Genomic DNA, 18,371 nt, shown 5'->3' with positions numbered 1-18,371 from the left:
TCATTTGGGTATGAATTATGGAAAAGAGAATAGAGGAATTAGACACATTGGAGGTACAAAAGGAGAGATTAGATGGGCCATATGTGGAGCTGGAGTTCGTTAGCAAATAGGGCAATACTTGTCATATGCATTGATGGATTTTCCCACTGTGGCCCCAGGCTCCTGTGTATCTCTATGTGAACATAATTCCTAATTGGCCCATTCAAAGCTTTATCTTGTATTTAGTCATCAGAGTTAGAAACATCCTTTCTTAAGGGTCCCTAAAACCATTGTGATCCTGGAATGGAAGTTCCATGAAGGCTGGGCTATGTCTGTCTTGTTCATGCTGTCTAATGTGATGCTCTTGAATCAAACTAGTGGCTCAGAATAAAGGATTTTCAAGGGACACTGAGCTGCTCTAGGGGAGCAGATCATTATTCTGGGAGGTTGAGGGGATTTTTAAAAGGATTTTATTTTACTTTTTTAAAGTAAGAGAGTCAGCACTGGGAGAGTTAGTGTGAGTGACAGGGTGGGGTAGAGGGAGAGGGAGAAGCAGACTCCCCACTGAGGAGGGAGCTGAACACAGGGCTTGGTCCCAGGACCCTGGGATTATGACCTGAGCCTGAAGGCAGATGTTGAACTGACTGAGCCACCTGGGTGCCTCAAGACTTTAAGTAATCTCTACATGAATGTAGGGTTTGAACTCACAATCCTGAGATCAAGAGTCGCATGTTCTATTGACTGAGCCAGCCAGGTACTCTAGGATTGTCTTTTATTTTTTTAAAAGAGATTTTATTTATTTATTTATTTTGAGAGTGAGTGAGAGCAAGAATGTGAGCAGAGAGAGAATCTCAAGCAGACTCCACACGGAATGCAGCGCCCAATGTGGGGCTTCGTGTTTGAATTCACAATTCGTGTCTGAATCCTCTCTGGATTCCTATAAATTCTGAGTGTTTCTTTCATTTCACTCACTCCAAGCCATTATCTTTTGTATCTGGGGATTTGTAAGTATCATTTTTCTCAGATTATCCAAGTTGGGAGGATTGGGTCATGCATGTGGCATCCATGTTAATGTTGCAGGTCTGGTAACAGGGAGGACTGCTAATTCAACAAATCATCTTAACTTTATGATGGGATCTCTCAAAGGCCTGTGAGCCTGTGTGTTACAAGTGTAATTATACTGTAATTTGGAGTGGCGGGGAGTGATGAGGGTGTAGAGGTGGTGGAGCTGAGTCTAAGAGAATATATAGCTTTATATACATAGATTTTTCTTGTGCCCAGGAGATTTTTAAGAGGAGCTAGTCTCATCAATCCTCTAAAGACTCAACAACATGCATCACTGAATTTAAACTTGGCTTATGAGAGCTCAGGGAGCAGCTCATTCCCTTCAGACTCATATTTTCGTGTTTTCATATTTCTTACTCAGTGACGTTCCTGAGCCTGACACTTTAAGGAAAAGAGTTTCAAGTGTGGGTTAATGTTGGTCAATGCTGTCTCGAGGGTGTTAGTGTAGTTCTTTCCAGATCTAGGCTCTGTTTCTCTAAGCCCACTCCATTGCGAAAGGAAGAAGTACTGTTTGGAGTGTGGAATCAGGTGTGAAGAGCACTGGTTTCTGCTTTCCATCCTAAAGTGTCTGTGAACAGTTGTGTAAACAGTGGTTTCCAGCCTAGGTCAGGTGGACTCCGATGTAAACGTTGATGATATTTTGGGGAACATGAAGAAAATAGTATAACTTGATTTTCCTTTTTTCTTTTCTTTTCTTTTCTTTTCTTTTCTTTTCTTTTCTTTTCTTTTCTTTTCTTTTCTTTCTTTCTTTCTTTCTTTCTTTCTTTCTTTCTTTCCTTTCTTTCTTTCTTTCTTTCTTTCTTTTTCTTTTCTTTTTCTTTTCTTTTCTTTTCTTTTCTTTTCTTTTCTTTTCTTTTCTTTTCTTTTCTTTCTTTTCTTTTCTTTTCTTTCTTTGATTTTATTATTTGAGAGAATAAGAGAGAGCACAGGCAGGGGGAGGGGCTGAGGGAGAGGGAGAAGCTGGGAGCCTGACAATGCCAAGGGGGCTGGATCTTAGGACCCTGAGATGATGACCTGAGCCAAAGGCAGATACTTGACCAACTGAGCCACCCAAGCACCCTGAGTAGAACTTGTTTTATGTTTATTTTACATCTGTTTTATTTGTGTGTGTGTGTGTTTTACACTGAACATAATATATTGAGATAGTAGCACATGTATATAATTTATAGATAAACAGATTTTGTGGAGGTTTGTGTTCAAAATATTTTTCAGTTAAGAGTGAATGATCAAAAAATTTAGAGATCATCTATTTAGGATTCTGGTCATGTCGTCATCTGTGAAGTGTTTCAGATTGTCAGGTACCTTACAGAGCTGGTGAGTGGTCCAGCTAATCATTTAATAATAGGACAAATATAAATATAAATTTATATTATAATATATATTATATATAAATATATATTTATATTTAATATAATTAAACCGCAATATAAATTAGGATAGCAGGAAGGAATAGCGAATCCATAATATTTGAGACTTTTTAAAGCATCCCACTTCCATTTTCAAACTCGATGTGAAGGAGAAAAGTCTAAATTGTACCCAGAAAGGCTCTCAAATGAATATGTCAGGAAGATACTGCTTTGGTTTGGAGTTGGAGTTTTACCATCCTTTCCACAAGAGCGCATATTCCATCGTATGTGTACAGAAAGTGTGCAGAGTGGCAAGACTGTGTTCTTGCATGAAATACCTCCTTTGAACCTCTGAGTGTTTGTTAGATTTATTAGGGGTAAATCTTTACTACTGTGGTGTGCGGATATACTACAGATAATTAACATGTTGTTCACTGGATTATTGTGCTTTTACCTTTGTGCTTTTTCTACATTGTAGATTATGGGGCTCGCTAGACATCCTTCAAATCTGTCAATTATTTTTATTCTTTTACACCTTTTTGAAGTATTTCACAGTATCTATTTAAAAATTATAGTGCCTCCCTCTTGGAGTTATTGTGAAGACTATAGGGATTAATATATCTAAAACATTTTATGCTGGTACAAATAAATGTTGTGGTTTAAATAAATGCTTGCTACTTTTTTTAAAAAACAGATTTTATTTATTTATTTTGGAGAGAGAGCAAGCAAGCAGGGGGAGGGGGAGGGAGAGAGAGAGAATCTCAAGCAAACTCCCCATGGAGCCTGATACAGGCTCCATCCCAGGATCCTGGAGATCATGACCTGAGCTGAAATCAACAGATGCTAACTGACTGAGCCCTCTGCTTGCTACTTTTATATCCTAAAAGACTTGCCTCCTTTAAAAATGAACAGCTATAACAAGTTGCCAGTTTTCTTAGTTAAAAGAAAAAGAGTTAGAGATACAAAATCCCTATGTGATGTAACAGTTTGTGTTTCCAGAAGCTATTTCGTCTTTTCCTTGATATTGCTCTTACCTTGTATTAATGTTATGATGATATTTTTTTCTGAAAACGTAGAGGTGAAAAACTTGGTTCTTTTGAGTTTTAAGGGAAGGTTTGGATCATTCAGAGTTGCCAACTGAAATGAGAAATGAGTATCTCAACTTATATTGCAAACCCCAACCCATGGCTAGATTAACAACAAGGGACAACTCTATCATCTATTTATATCCAGAAAGAGGTTAGGGAATATAAACTGTCATCTCTTTCAATACAGTGTAAGAAAAGATTCTTCTAGAGGATATTAACACTGGGTCTTCTCAGGATTTGGAGTCTTAAAATGTTTTTGCTCTCATTTTAAGGAAATGGTAGAAGTGTCCCATGGAAATGGCAAGAGAATACTATGTTGCCATGTGGCCAGGACTCAAGAGAGGGTTCCCTGAACTGTGGCTCTTCATGAATGACATTGCTCTTCAGATGGAAAGTCAAGTGATAATTAAGAGCCTTTTAAGAGATCAAAGCAAAACACAGTGGGATACACAATAAATGCCATGGACCAACGGTAAAAAGCCGATACCCTGTGAAAATCAGTCATGATGACAAGCATTGGTGTTTGGAAACCTTTCTACATTATATACTATAACGCTAGTGGTACTTAGTGAAAACACTAAGAGAAAGAGTTTGTTCTGATTGACACAGACCCCACCAGGGAAATCCAGGGAGCTTTCTGCAGTGAGATGGTATTGGCGCAGCAGTTGGGAGGTCCGCGTGAATGCCAAATTGGGTATTTATCCTAGGTTTGCTTATTTTGCTCACTTATTACTAAGTTCTAAGTAAGCCATCCAGGAAAATGAACTCTCAGGAATGAAATTATTGACGTATGGTCTTGTGTTTTTTTCTTTTGTTGTTGTTGTTTGTTTGTTTGTGTGTGTGTTTTTTTTTCTGTTGCGATGAGATGCACTGGTTTTGATCATGATTGATGATTGTTGTATTTAAATGGCATCTCCTGGAACCTTGGCCTCTGTGTTGTGACTGGCCTGGTGGCTTGGATGTTCTGAGAGTAACAGATTCGAGGAATCCCAAATGTCACCTGGTTCAGACTGACTTTTCTCCAAGTGTTTGCTAAAGTGCTCCCTGAATGCTTGCTTCTCAGACTTTTAAAGCTCCCCATTCTCTGCACAGTGCAGCCAGGTTGAGAGATATTTCAGACCTGAGAAATTGATGTTTTACACATTGTTGTATGTAGCTGTGGTTTATTTACTTTTGTTTCTGTTTTACATTCTAATGTGTGAACATGCCACAGTTTATCCATTCTACAGTTGATGGAGTTAACTATTTGGGTTAGCTTAATGAGTATTTTGAGACACTGGTAAGGCCATTTTTATAGTTGTTTACGTCAAGAAAAGCATACAGTTTTGTATCAGAATGCAAATAAGGGTAAACTGAACCACTATGGCTGCCACTTAGGTCAAAAAATAGGCTATTGCCTCTCCTAAGAAGATGTACATGAATGGGTTTTCATTTCATTTCCCCCTGCACCCCTACCCTACCTGGTTGTAATAACTATTCTAACAGTCTTTGTGTTTATGATTCATCATAGTAGTATGCATATTTCAACCAGGGTTGTATTAGGTTAGGAAATCAGTTTAATCAGTTTAGGAAAAAATTATTTAGTTTGCCTTGGCTCTTGTTCCAGAAATCTACTTTCTGCCTCAGGCTTCTCCCATATCTTGGATACATTTTGTCTGTATAGTGGAAATTGTCATCTTCCTCTGATACATCCTACCTACATTGCTGAAATTGTTAATCTGCTGAAACATTTCTCTAAAAGCTTTTTATGGTTGCCCTGCCTACAGTCATGTTTCTGTAATACAACTTTCAAGTCTTGTTTCTTAGATACTAAGTGCTTAGATTAGCTATTATATGCAGACCACTCCAGACTTAATGGTGTGCAGCATGAACAATCACTTTTAATTATCTGTCATGGTTCTGGGCTTGATTGGGCTCTGCTAGGTGGTTCTTGCTGGGGCTCTTTCAAGCAGATAGTCAGATGGTGGGGCTGGCTCTGGAACCATCTTGAAGGGGCTTCTTCATTCACATGTCTGGTGGTTGATGTTAGCTGTCTTCAGGGACCCTTCCACGTGGTCTTTCTATGTGGCCTGGACTTTCTCAGAGCAAGGCAGCTAGATTCCATGGGTGAACATGTCAAGAGAGGAAACTGAGCAGAAGCCATATTATTGCCTTTTCTATCCTCGCCTTGGAAGTCCCACAGCATCAGTGGAAGATATCTGTGTTGTCTCCAGCATTGGACAATGAGGAATACAGCTGTTATAAACAATAATATATATGTTTCTGTATAAGGACAAGTTTTTATTTCTCTTGGTTTACTATGTAGGATTGAGATTGCTAGATCTTATGGTAAGTGTATGTTAAACCTAGACACTGTCAGACTGTTTCCACATCGACGGTGCCATTTGCATTCCCATCAGCAATGTCTGAGGGTTTCCTTGCCAGCTGTTGATGTTTTTTTGTTTTTGTTTCTTTTTTTTTTTAGTTTTAGCAATTCAATACGTTTGTAGTAGCATCTCGTTTTTGTTTTTGTTTCTTTTTTTTTTTAGTTTTAGCAATTCAATATGTTTGTAGTAGCATCTCGTTTTGGCTTTAATGGCTAATAATAATAGCCATTTCTTTAATGGCTAATAACTTCAAACATCTTTTTATGTACTTCTTTGCCATTGATATATCTTCTTGGATGAAGTATCTTGTTTAGAGTTTTTGCTTTTTTAAAAAAAAAACCCCATTAAAAAAAAACCCATTAAAAAAATGGGTTCTTATTACTGACTTCCAAGAGTTCTTTATACATTCTGATACAAGTCCTTTGTCAAAAATGTGATTTGCCAGTACTTTCGCAGAGCAAAGGTTTTTGATTTTGGTAAAGTCCGATTTATCAAACTTTTCCTTTTTCGATCATGCTTTTGGTGTCAGATCTAAAAATTCTTGACTAAGCCATTCCTTGCTCTGTTGACCATTTCTTCTCTTAGATTCTCTACCTTCAGTTGTGGAGTTTGCTCTGCCTTTTCAGGGTTTTTGCGATTCATATGGAAAGATGATGCCGCCCTACCTCCTGTGTCAGTGTAAAACCTGGTTCTGTTAATGATGTGCTCTTCACTGCCTGAAAATGACTTCATTATGACAAAAGCCAGCTGTACTTTAAATCAAGTGACAGACTAGAACACAAAATAAAGAGGTTCTCAAGTGTAGTTGCTACTTGACATTAAATCCACAAAAGGAGGTAAGATGAGAGTGATTTGCTAGAGTTCCTGAGTGAGGAAGTCCAGGAGAGCACTCTTGGACAAAGTGTGTACTTGCCCTCCGAGAAGCTATACCCTGTCACCAGGTACCAGAGAGAATGACAGGCACTAACTCGCACGTAACCAGCGGGGAATGCTGAAAGAAGTGAAGACCATAAAACCACTGTGGAAAGAAGTTGCCATTTGTGGTTTTAAATCTGAAATCTAAAGCTCTAGCAGAATTAATAAAGAGGCTATTCAGTAGAACAGGTGGCATATGAGACCACATGACTGGGACTAGTAATTCCTTTGCACTGTTTTTCCCCCTACCTGCGGGACTCATTCCTCCTTTTTAAAGCATGTCTGATGAAACCAAACAAACGTGTGGTTGGACGGGATGGTCTGTGTAGCGTGCCTGCCACAGGGCCTGGTACCCAGAAGCTATGAAATCATGTGGATTTCACCTCTCTTTCCACCTTCTGCCTTTCTTTTCTATTTCAGTAATGGTTTGAGTACTTGCTATGTGTCATGCCATGCAGATGAAACTGATTATGGTCTCACTGAAGCCAGAAAACTGAAGCAGATTTGGTTTTCAAAGAATTTACAAGCTGGAATGGTGAGGGGCAGACATGGAATACAAACTGTAATCCAAGACAGAATAAAATTAATGCTAAATAGAGATGCAAACAGGGCACTGGCTGGGGTGACCCAGGGGCTCATAGAGGAGAGGATGTGTGATGCACACAAAGAAGCATGCATGGATTTTCATAGCCAAACACAGCAGTAAAAGATATTTCTGACTGTGAAATTGTATGATGTGTTTGATGAGTAGTAAATCATCTGCTTTTGGCTTGAGCATGAATTAGGGGCATGTTATAGGAGATTAGGCTGGAAAAATAGTGCAGGCAGGTCTCTGATGCAAATAGCTGCACTCAAAGGCTGAAGAGTTTGTGTGAAGCATAAGACAAAAATACACCTGGGCTATCTCATGTATTTAATAAGTACTAGAAACCACAAGAAAGTACCAAAGGGTTGTAACATGCTTGCTAAGCCTCGGGAATCCATTCAGGGTCACTTATTATCCACAAGGCTAAATGGTGTCCTTGCTACAATATAAACTCCTCAATTAGAGAATACAGTTGACTTGTAACCATGGTGGGAGAGTGGAGGCTGGGGCAACGAACCATCCCCCTTACACAGTCAAAAATCCAAATACAGCCTTTGACTCGCCTAAAACTTAAGTACTCACAGCCTAGTGTTGACCAGAAGCCCACCAATAACATAAACACTTAACACATTTTGTTTGTATTATATACTGCATTCTTACAGTAAAGTAAGCTAGAGGAAAGAAAATGTTATTAAGGAAATCATAAGAGAAAATACACTTAGAGTACTATATTATTAAAAAAAATCCATGCAGTTCAAATCTGTGTTGTTCAACGGTAAACCGTATATGACACTCTTGATGGTTAAAGAAATCAGATTCGTTAATATAGACTGAGAAGTACATTTCTCCAAGAGCAAGGAGGTTCTCTGAGCAAATGCTGCTACCAGTCTCTCTTCCTTTGGATATAGACATCACGGGCCCCAGAGGGAAATAATTCAGCTTTTAGAAATTCTACTATCATCATTACTGAAGGTCTGTCCCAGAGAATTTCATTGTTACCTCGTGGTCGAAGTAGTTTTAGCTGGATGTTGTGATTGTAAATAATAGCAACTAACCAGTGAACTTGGATGTCACAGATTGAAAATAAAGCGCCAGCATGGCTACGGTAAGAGGGCTTTCACATATGTTGTTATTTCTGCTTCTAGGGACCTAATACCTATCATTGCTGCTCTGGAATATAATCAGTGGTTCACAAAGCTATCTTCCAAGGATCTGAAACTGGTAAGTGAAGATGTTGCAAATGTTGCTTACTTCTGCTTAGTTTCAAAAGCCTGATAATTATCAAAAAACATTTGTTTTTCTACTAATCTGGTGAACTGTGTACATGCTTTTTTCTTGAGATCTTTTCCTGCAAGTGATCTGCATACATTTTACAAAGTTTGTAATGTGAGATGCCTCAGAGAAGTTCTTCCTCATGTTTTCAGCTGCTTCAGGCAATTTTAGATAATGAACAGAAAGACACATTTAGCGGAGCCTTCTGTATATACTCATTCTGTTGCCTAAAGCCATTAAAGTTACGTTTGTACAGCTGCAAATAGCAAATTTTATGTTTCTATCCTGCATTCCATCTCCACAAAACTTCCCTTCCTACGAATTTGGGAAAACGTTAGCAGGTAGGGTTGGTCTGCTTAAGTTATGAGATTTACGTTAATTTTCTAGAGGAGTTTTGGGGCAGATTTATATGTAAACAAAATGAAATCAAAAGTGAGATGTTAGCTTTCATAAGGTATGGGGGAACCAAATTTTTGATCTGTTTCACTGGTGGAAATAAGATGCTCTGTTGGGGATTTTTTGCAAGTTCAAAGCAGCCGTATGGACACTTACCCATAAGTTAGCTTTCTACCACTTCATTTTAGGACAGGAAATAATCAAAAAAAAAAAAAAAAAAAGGACAGGAAATAATCTAGAGGTTGTTTTATTGGTCACTCTATGGTCAAGCTTCCAACTTTCAGAGGTCATGGAAACTGGGGCCTTATGATTTTCATAGTGAAGAGGTAGGATTTTGATTAAGACATGGATCTGTAGAAAGTGGGGGGTTGAGGTTTGCTGGTTCTCTGAATTTACCTTGGGTATGAGTAGTTTAACGTATTATGAGTATGGGCATGGACTGAACTCATTTAGGGCCCATCAAAAGCCAATGTGGTATAGGAAAGAGTGTGGGCCTGGAAATAGAAACCTGGGTCTTCAGATTCTGGCTCCTATTACAAGGCTCTGTGACTGTAGGTAAGTTACTTGACATTCTAGGACCTCAGCTTCCTATTATTGAGAGTTAATTGGAGCTCATCTCTGTCTAGTGCATATCACAGTACATGGCTCATAATAGCTATTCCATAAAAATTGGTTTAATAATTAGGTATCTGATTAGTTTGTTGAATGAATGAATGAATGAATGAATGAACATAGCAATATAGCTAATTTGCAGGTTGAGATGAGTAAATCATGTGTATAGAAATTCTAACACAGTACCTGACATATTGTAGGCATTCCCTATTAACTGTTGTCCTTATATCATCACCGACTACCAGAGAGGCTGAGCAACAAGCAAGTGTGGAGATGTGAGTTATGGAAACTGTATGAGCTAAAAGGAGAGTATCTGCAGTCAGTGATGAGATGATGGAGCTAGGCATGGTGGGGCGCCAGGTGAACTCTTGGGAACAGACAGGAAGCCATGATGAGAGGGAGACCTGGCAATAGAAGCCTCCATTTGTTGTTTGCTGGCATGGGGACCATTTGTAAGACTGAGCTAGCAGACATGACAGGCGGGAGAGGGGAGTCATTCAAGGAAAGAGAAGTAGATTGGCTCAGGGATTGTGGGATCAGGGAGGACAATGCTTCTCTACCAAGTCAGTTTACTTGGCTCATTAAAACAGTCATGATTTTCAAAATGGGGCACAGGAGAGCTCTGTGGAGGTGGTACATATCCCACTTTTGGAAATGGTGCCAACTATTTCAGGAATGTGTCCTGGCCATTGGTGCTGCCCATCTATCATTATCTCCCACAGGCATGATCTTTTCAGTTGCTTTAGATGTTTAGGCAAGAAATCATGGAACTAATCATTTCAGTTCTGGAAAATAATGCATGTAAGTGCCCAGATGCTTCCTAGGATGTCCTGGGATAAAAGGAAGTGTCATGACAGGATTTGAGGGCTGCTCTTACTGCTTTTCTCTTAACTAAGATTTAAGCACAAAAATACATATGTGTATATTTTAATATTTGGTATTTTAAAATGAAGAATCGCGTTTGAGATTTTACTCTACAGTCTTCAAAAAGATTAGAAATTTTTCATGTTTTTCACCCAACGTTAAAGAGAACTGATACTTGTTCCTTTGATGGGATTGCAAGACATAATCTCAAAACATTTTCTGATACTCAGCTTATTGGAGTGAAGGGCTCAGGCCCTAGCACATGACAAAAGTTCAGTGAAGGGATCGTCATCACAAACCTAATATTGTTACCATCATTGCCATCACTAAGTCTTCTGTTCTCCATGCTGGAGATTACTTTCTTTGGCAATTCCTTTTGGTTTTCCCAAGATTGGGATATGCCTGTGAGTGCCCACAGTACTACTAAAATGGGCTTTTAATCATTCCATCATAATTGTCTGTCTAATGGTATACTCTTAAAAACAAGGACTTTTTGCCTTTCATGGCATTGTATTCTCAGGACCCTCATTGTGCTGGTACATAGTAGTAGATGCTTGATCAGGTTTTATTGAATGAATGAATACACGAATAAATGGTTTATTTGATTAAAACTTTACATCTGCATGGATTTGTAAACAATAAAATGAGGTTGCTTTTAGACTTATGGCATGGTCAAAAAATATCTTCTCTTTCAGTCCACTGATGTCTGTGAACAGATCTTGAGAGTGGTGAGTAGGTCCAATCGGCTGGAGGAATTGGTGTTGGAAAATGCTGGGCTTAGAACGTGAGTATTTTCCTGGATATATGAATATGTGGCTTAAAATCTTTCCACAATTTCTTCTAAAATTAATATATAGTTAAAAAAAAAGAAAAGTTGGGTCACTCACATGTACAGTGTTTTCCCTTCTAAAAAAGAAAAAAAGAAAAGAAAAGGGATGGATGGATACCTGTTAAGGATTTTATAACATCTTCTGTGATCCAGTCACTTGTTCTTGAGGGAGCATGATGTGGTGGTTAAGAGGGTGGGCCAGATGCCTCATGGTCTTGGGTGAGTTGCCTCACTTCTGTGCCTCAGTCTCTTTATCTTTTAGATGGAGAAAGCAATAGTATCTACTTTATAGAATTATGATTGTTAGGATAAGTAAATTAATACATGTAAAATGCTTAGAAAAGTATCTTTCATCTTATAAATGCGATGTGTTAGCTTTTATGAATACCATTAATGATACTGGTAAAAACGTATTTCCCATGATTTCATTGCTTTTGCCTTGGTCTGTTTCTGTCTCTTTCCAAATTCATACTTACCCTGTTCGGTAGTTGGTAGTGATTCAGTAGTGAATGCCCATGCCTTACGTGGAATTTGAATCTGCTAGAACAAAGACTTTATTGCTCCTAACTGAGCAGGGTTGATAGCTTCATAATCATAGCACTTAGTGTGTTATTTTAAGTACAACATACCTAAAATAATGATTTTGATTTTTTGTTAAAGCATAGTGCTAGCAGTCATAGCCTTTAAACTCAATAATTAGGGCAATCAGTTTTGCATTTGTGAGTATCGCATGAAATGAGAATTAAGATATCGTGAACAGCCTATTGCAATTTTCATGAAAAGCAGGTTCAATTCAGGATTTTTTTTTTAGTTATGGAAGAGCTGTAATACTATTAATAGCATTCTGTAATAATGTCTTTAAAGGGGCATTTATATATTTTCTTTTTGCTTTTGAATGAGGTTTTGGCTAATCAAAATGAACCACATTTTGGCTGTGGCTTTATGGATTCTCTAATGAGGATATATAGGTGTGTGAAATAGATTGGGTGTTAATGAATATGTGGTAAGTAGACTAATACTGTAAAGAAAGGTTTTCTTTTTTTAGATTTCACTCCAGCTGTTCTAGCTGTCAGTGTTTTATTTGAGCAGTTTTACCTTTTGTGTTATTTAATCTCACTGTTTTGTTTACTTACAGAGATTTTGCACAAAAACTGGCCAGTGCTCTAGCACATAATCCCAACTCAGGACTCCACACGATTAACCTTGCTGGCAACCCACTGGAGGATCGAGGTACCGTAGCATTCATGTAATTCCTGATGCCAAAATTTTAAGAGGATTAGGGAGTTTTAGTGTGGCTGCACTCGGAAAATGTTGTCAGGCTCAGTTGTAATTATTTAATAAATGCTCCTGATGCTTTGTTGGCTTCTAGTTTTTTCCACCCTTTGATGAAAACGCTGGTGCTAACATTCATTATCTAATTATCTTCTTTTGAAGAGATACACAGAAAGGATATTATTTTTAAACTATCATATTTTTTATGGCTCTGTAACAAATGTCCACCAACATGGTGGCTTAAAATGACACAGATGCATTACCGGACCATTTTTTTGGGTCAGTAGTTGGCACAGGTTTGCTGGGCTCTCTACTCAGAGCCTCTCAGGGCTGAAACAGGTTGTCAGCTATGGCTGTGATCACATGTGACCTTCCGTGTTCAAGCTTACAGGTTGTTGGCAGAATTAATGTCCTTGGGTCTGTAGGACAGAAGTCACCATATTCTTGCTAGCTGTCGTTGGGGACCACTCCCTCCACCCAGAGGCTGTGCTCATATCCTTCCTCCATTTGAAAGGAGGCTTGAAGCAGTAAGGAGCACATCTCTTTGATGCTTACCTTTCTTTTGAATAGAGTACCTGATTGGGTCAGGCCCACCCAAGACAGTCTCCTTTTGATTAACTCAAAGTCAGTTGAATAGTAGCCCAATCATGTTAGCGATGTGCCATGTATTCATTAGTCTGCCCCACACACTCAAGGAAATTATATAGGGCATGTGTCCCATGGGGTAGGAATCTTGTGGACCATCTCACTATTCTGTATACCAGAAGCATCTTTTAACATTTAACAGGATTTGAACATGAAGATCAGGAGAAAATGGAGGACTGGAGTTCATGATGAGGCAGAAAAGGGTTTCATTAAAAGTGTTTGGGCAGAAGGAAGAGTCAGTAGAATGTGTAACTTGAGTATTTAAATTCTCGGTAGGAGAACCTTGGTGGGTGGGGTTTAAGAAGAAATACTTTATCTCTAGAGGGAGTATTTTGTTTTCATTATCTGTTGCAAATGTTCTCCAACATTGTTGAATAAAAGCCTCTCATCTTGAATGTTATATATTTGAGGATTAATTATTAAACTGAACTGAAGGTACAGATACTCAATTCTGCTTTGTGTTCCTGATATAGACACTGTTCTTCACTGCGAAGGATACCCACCCATGTGGCTTTCAATCCAAAAATAAAGAGTCATTTCCTAGCATTTAAAGTGGTGAATCTAAAGGAAGTTTGAGACTGAATTAGGACACTAGATTGCATGAAAATCATCCTCATGGAATAAACCACAGCTGAAAATAATGGATGCCTATCTCTGAAACAGGAGTTTCATTGGGATTTCTTTAGAAAAAACTAGATGTTGTCTGTATTAGTCAAATGCTAGAAAGTGATGAATATGATACATGGAAATGTAGATGTAGATCTATGTGTAAATCACCTTTTATAGACAGGATGGCTGTTTTTGGTTTGGTTTCTAAGGTAGGCGGGACCCAAACATATTTATCCACTGACTGGACAGAGTCAGTGAAGGGAGAGTTGATGGAGGCAGGTGCTTAAGGATATAAATCTGGAGCACAGTAGGCCAGGAAGGGACACTGCTTAGTCATTGCAGAAACGAAGATTCAGGGTGCCTGGGTCACTCAGTCGGTGAAGCTTCTGCTTCAGCTCAGGTCAGGATCTCAGAGTCCTGGGATCCCTGCTTGGCTGGGAGTCTGCTTCTCCCTCTCCTCTGCCTGCCACTCCCCCTGCTTGTGTTCTCTTAAATACATACATACATACATACATATATACTTAAAAAAAACACAAATTCAAACCACAGTGAGTACCACTTTGCAACCAGCAGTATGGCTGTGATCAAAGAAAGTGTTGGGGAAGACATGGGAAATGGGAATGCATGCTTTCCTGATGGGCATGTAAAATGGTGCAGCCACTTTGCAGACTGGTCAGATAGTTTCTTAAAAAGCTAAACACAAATTGGGGCACCTGAGTGGTGTAGTTGACGAAGCAACTAACTCTTGGTTTTGGCTCAGGTCATGATCTTGGGGTCATGGGGTCAAGTCCTGGGACAGGCTCCATGCTCTGTGTGGAGTCTACTTCAGACTCTCTCTCCCTTTCCATCTGCCCTTCCCCCCAACCCTTTCTTTTTCTCTTAAATCAATAAATATTTAAAAAATAATAAAGCTAAACACAGATTTGCACATGATCCAGCAGTTCAGTGGAACTCCTGGATATCGCTGAAGAGAAAAGGAGCCTACGTTTGCACATAGACTTGGGAATGAATGTCTTCTTCCTAGTAGCCAAGCATTGGAAGTCTTCTGCAGTCTGTGACTGGTGAGTGGGCACACACAGTATAGTGTGTCCAGACCATGGCACCCAGCTGAACTGTGGACACAGATGAGGGGCTGATCCATGCTACAACATGGTGGAACCTCAGAAACCTCGTGGCAGGTGAAAGAAGCCAGGCCTGAAAAACCACATACAGTTTGAGTTTGGGGGGATTTGAAGGAAGAATGCACATGAGGCCCTTTGTTTTCCATAATGAACCTCACGTGTGAGGTGTAGCTGGACTAGGTGGCTTGTCTCCTCAGACGCAATCTTTGTCAGACCCTTGTCTTTGGTTTAACCTTCTGTGGTGGTGCTTGCTTCATTCTGGTGCATTCTAATTAGATGCAGACATTTCTTCTCCACCTGCTTCCTTATCATCCCTCCTGCTCCTTCTCCCCCAGTCTCCCCAACCTCCTCAGACCTTGGACACACTCAGTGAATATTACCTTTAAATTGAGTTTGACTTCATCTTAATTCTCTTCTGTAGCTTTTTACTTGCATTGAAAATCATGGCAAAGTTTATAGCAATTTCTTTTATATAAGAACATGGGCTCAAAGATGATGTTTCCAGGCTTTTGTTCTCTACATTCTTACCTTGAGGGCCTGATTTGATCTTTTCATACATAGTCCATTCATAGGAGCTAAAATCCCAGATTGTTCCAAGCATGTTTTCCTCAACATTGTTGTACATATTGACTCTCTGGTATGGTGTCTGCTCACATACACTTAATTTTTGACACTCATGAAAATGTGTTCTCAAGCTGAGATTTTCCTTGTTTAAGCCCCTTCTAGATTCATTCTCTGATATATTTGCCAGTGTTCTTGGACAACTGCCAACACCCATATTTTCTACCTTCCCTCTTGGAGCTGTGCCTCCTGAACACAAATTCTGTATAGATTTTTTTAAAAAATTCAGGCTAAATATCTGAATATTATTGGTCATTTTCCTACTTGTGGATGGAAATTCCACAAGAAATCCCACGAAGTGTAAAATATTTATAAGAATTTCAATCTAGGCAAAATATTTCATGATTTTTGTTTCTGAGCTGTTCAGTGACAGGATTTTATGTTTGAAAACAATAGAAAGCATGGGGAAAGAATTTATAATTGAATCATATAGTATATAAAAGAGACCAAAAGAAACTCAAGGTAAAACACAAGACAGTTTAAAAGCAGCCCAGGATTCTGAGGAATTTCAACACCATACGGAATTAAATTTTGTACCTGAACCATCCACTCAGGGACTTATTTGGAAACTCAGAGAGCAAATTTGACTTCTTGCTTTGTGATATGAATGTTGATGAAGCAAATTCCTGTTAGTTAGTGTTCAGTTTCCTTGTCACACTTATGTACAAAGGACAGACAGCCTTCTGTTGTCAAGGGGCTTGTGGTGAAGGAGGGTGAAGTATGAATTAGTAAGCAGGAGTGTAGTGTGTAAGAGCTGGGCTTCATGTGCTAGGGCTCTTCTCTCTCTCTCTCTCGGAAGAGACACACAAGGCAGCAAACAGACCACACACGTGCACGAGCTCTTCTTATTCTGGGTACAGGGCCAGGATTGCACCCCAGCTTGCTCTCTGCCTTTTCTCCTGATGTGTTTTAAGATTGTAGGTCAAGACCCATTAGCAGGTCATGAAATCAATTTAATAGCTCATGACAAGCATTTAAAAAAGAAGAATACAGTGCCTGGGTGGCTCAGTCCATAAGCGTCTAGCCATGGTCTTAGCTTAGGTCTTGATCTCAATAGTGGTGAGTTCGAACTCTGGGTTAGGCTTCACACAGGGCATGGAGCCTACTTAAAAAAAAAAAGAAGAAGAAATAGAACAGAATAGAAAATATTGAGGGCATTTGGGTGGCTTGGTTGGTTAAGAGTCTGCCTTCAGCTCAGATCATGATCTCAGGGTCCTGGGATCGAGTTCTGGGTCAGGCTCCCTACTCAGTGGGGAGTCTGCTTCTCCCTCTCCCTCTACCCCTCCTCCCTGCTTATGCTCTCTCTCTAAGTGAAAAAATAAAATATTAAAAAAAAAGAATAGATAGCAGCCCTGGTGGCTTAGCGGTTTATTTTTTTTATTTTTTTATTTTTTTGGCTTAGCGGTTTAGCGCCTTCAGCCCGGGGCATGATCCTGGAGACCCAGGATCGAGTCCTATGTTGGGCTCCCTGCGTGGATCCTGCTTCTCCCTCTGCCTCTTTCTCTCTCTCTGTGCTTCTCATGAATGAATGAATGAATGAATGAATGAATGAATGAATGAATAAATAAAATAAAATAAAATAAAATAAAATAAAATAAAATAAAATAAAATAAAATAAAAAGTTAAAAAAATGAAAGAATAGAAAACATCACAGTGCATTTGTTTGGGAAAATTTTGGTTTTACTTTTATAATATATGTGTATGCATTTATTTTTGTATGAGGTTCCTTCACTGTGATGTCAAATCTGTTTCTTTATTTGGGTCATGGTAGAAAAGGCTTATGAATGTCTGCTCCAGCTCAACTTCATCAACTTTCTGTGGTAGATCCCTAGGCTGACGTCGTGTCTGAATACCATGGTGTTCTCAGTCACTTCCTTAGAACTAATCCTTTGCATCTAACATCATGACTTTTTGCATAATAGTTGAGTCGTTTGGAGACTACAGATCTCTCTGCTCATTCCACATGCTTGACTTCCGTAATCATTACAAACTCTATGTTCTGTACTAACTGGTTGTCCTTCCCCAACGCCCTCATTTTTATGGTCTTATTAGCCTTGTCAGGAATGTCTGTCCATTTCCTCCCCTCACTTTCTTCTAAATTGGATTATTTTGTTTAAAGATGATTTTGAATCCTGTCTCAGAATGTTTTTCTTTTGGAAATGTTGACCTGAAGTACCCAGATTTTTTTTTTCTTTCTGACCATCTGGTGGTTTGATCTGAATAAGACAAGAGAAACAGATTCTAGAACTAACTGCCACTGAACTATTTTTGGTGCTTTTTATGTTTCATATCTAATCGTGTGTACACCTGTAAATTCTGGAGTCAAAATGCATGAGTTCTGGAGTGTGTAGGTGACTCAGTCGATTGTCTGCCTTCAGCTCAGGTGTCCTGGGTCCTGAGATTGAGCCCTCCGTGGGCTCCCTGCTCAGCAGGGGGTTTGCTTCTCTCTCCCTCACCCACTCCTCCTGCTTGTGCGCGTGCTCTCTCTCTCTGTCAAATAAACACATAAAATCTTTTTAAAAAACGCACCAGTTCGGTTCTGGGCTTTGACACTTTCAAGCTAAATTTCCTTGGACAAGTTACCTAACTTCTATGTTTGTTTCCTCATCTTTATTATTATTTTTAAAAATTTAATTCTTGTATAGTTAACATACAGTGTTATATTAGTTTCAGGTGTGTAGTATAGTGCTTCAACAATTCTATATATTACTCAGGGCTCATTGAGCTACATGTACTCTAGTTTGTCTCTAAAATGACAATAGTACCTACCGTGTAAAGGTGTTCT

The 18,371-nt window shown here is 39.1% G+C and overlaps 1 protein-coding gene across 19 annotated transcripts in view; it reads left to right on the top strand.

Annotated features, from left to right (window-relative positions):
* CARMIL1 (capping protein regulator and myosin 1 linker 1) overlaps positions 1–18,371 on the top strand; it is a 314,309-nt gene that overhangs the window by 149,458 nt on the left and 146,480 nt on the right. For all 19 annotated transcript variants that reach the window (XR_011995658.1, XR_011995657.1, XR_011995656.1 and 16 more), the window contains 3 exons: positions 8,491–8,566; positions 11,185–11,273; positions 12,454–12,548. Coding sequence is in view for 16 of the 19 variants with exons in the window: in XM_072728997.1 (XP_072585098.1) it covers positions 8,491–8,566; positions 11,185–11,273; positions 12,454–12,548 (260 nt within the window). In the remaining 3 variants the exon portion in view is untranslated. The remainder of the gene's footprint in view (positions 1–8,490; positions 8,567–11,184; positions 11,274–12,453; positions 12,549–18,371) is intronic.

The sequence above is a fragment of the Vulpes vulpes genome, chromosome 12 (genome assembly GCF_048418805.1).
Source record: "Vulpes vulpes isolate BD-2025 chromosome 12, VulVul3, whole genome shotgun sequence".
NCBI lineage: Eukaryota > Metazoa > Chordata > Mammalia > Carnivora > Canidae > Vulpes > Vulpes vulpes.
The sequence above is the reverse complement of the archived record's forward strand: the minus strand, read 5'-3'. Positions and strand labels throughout refer to the sequence as shown.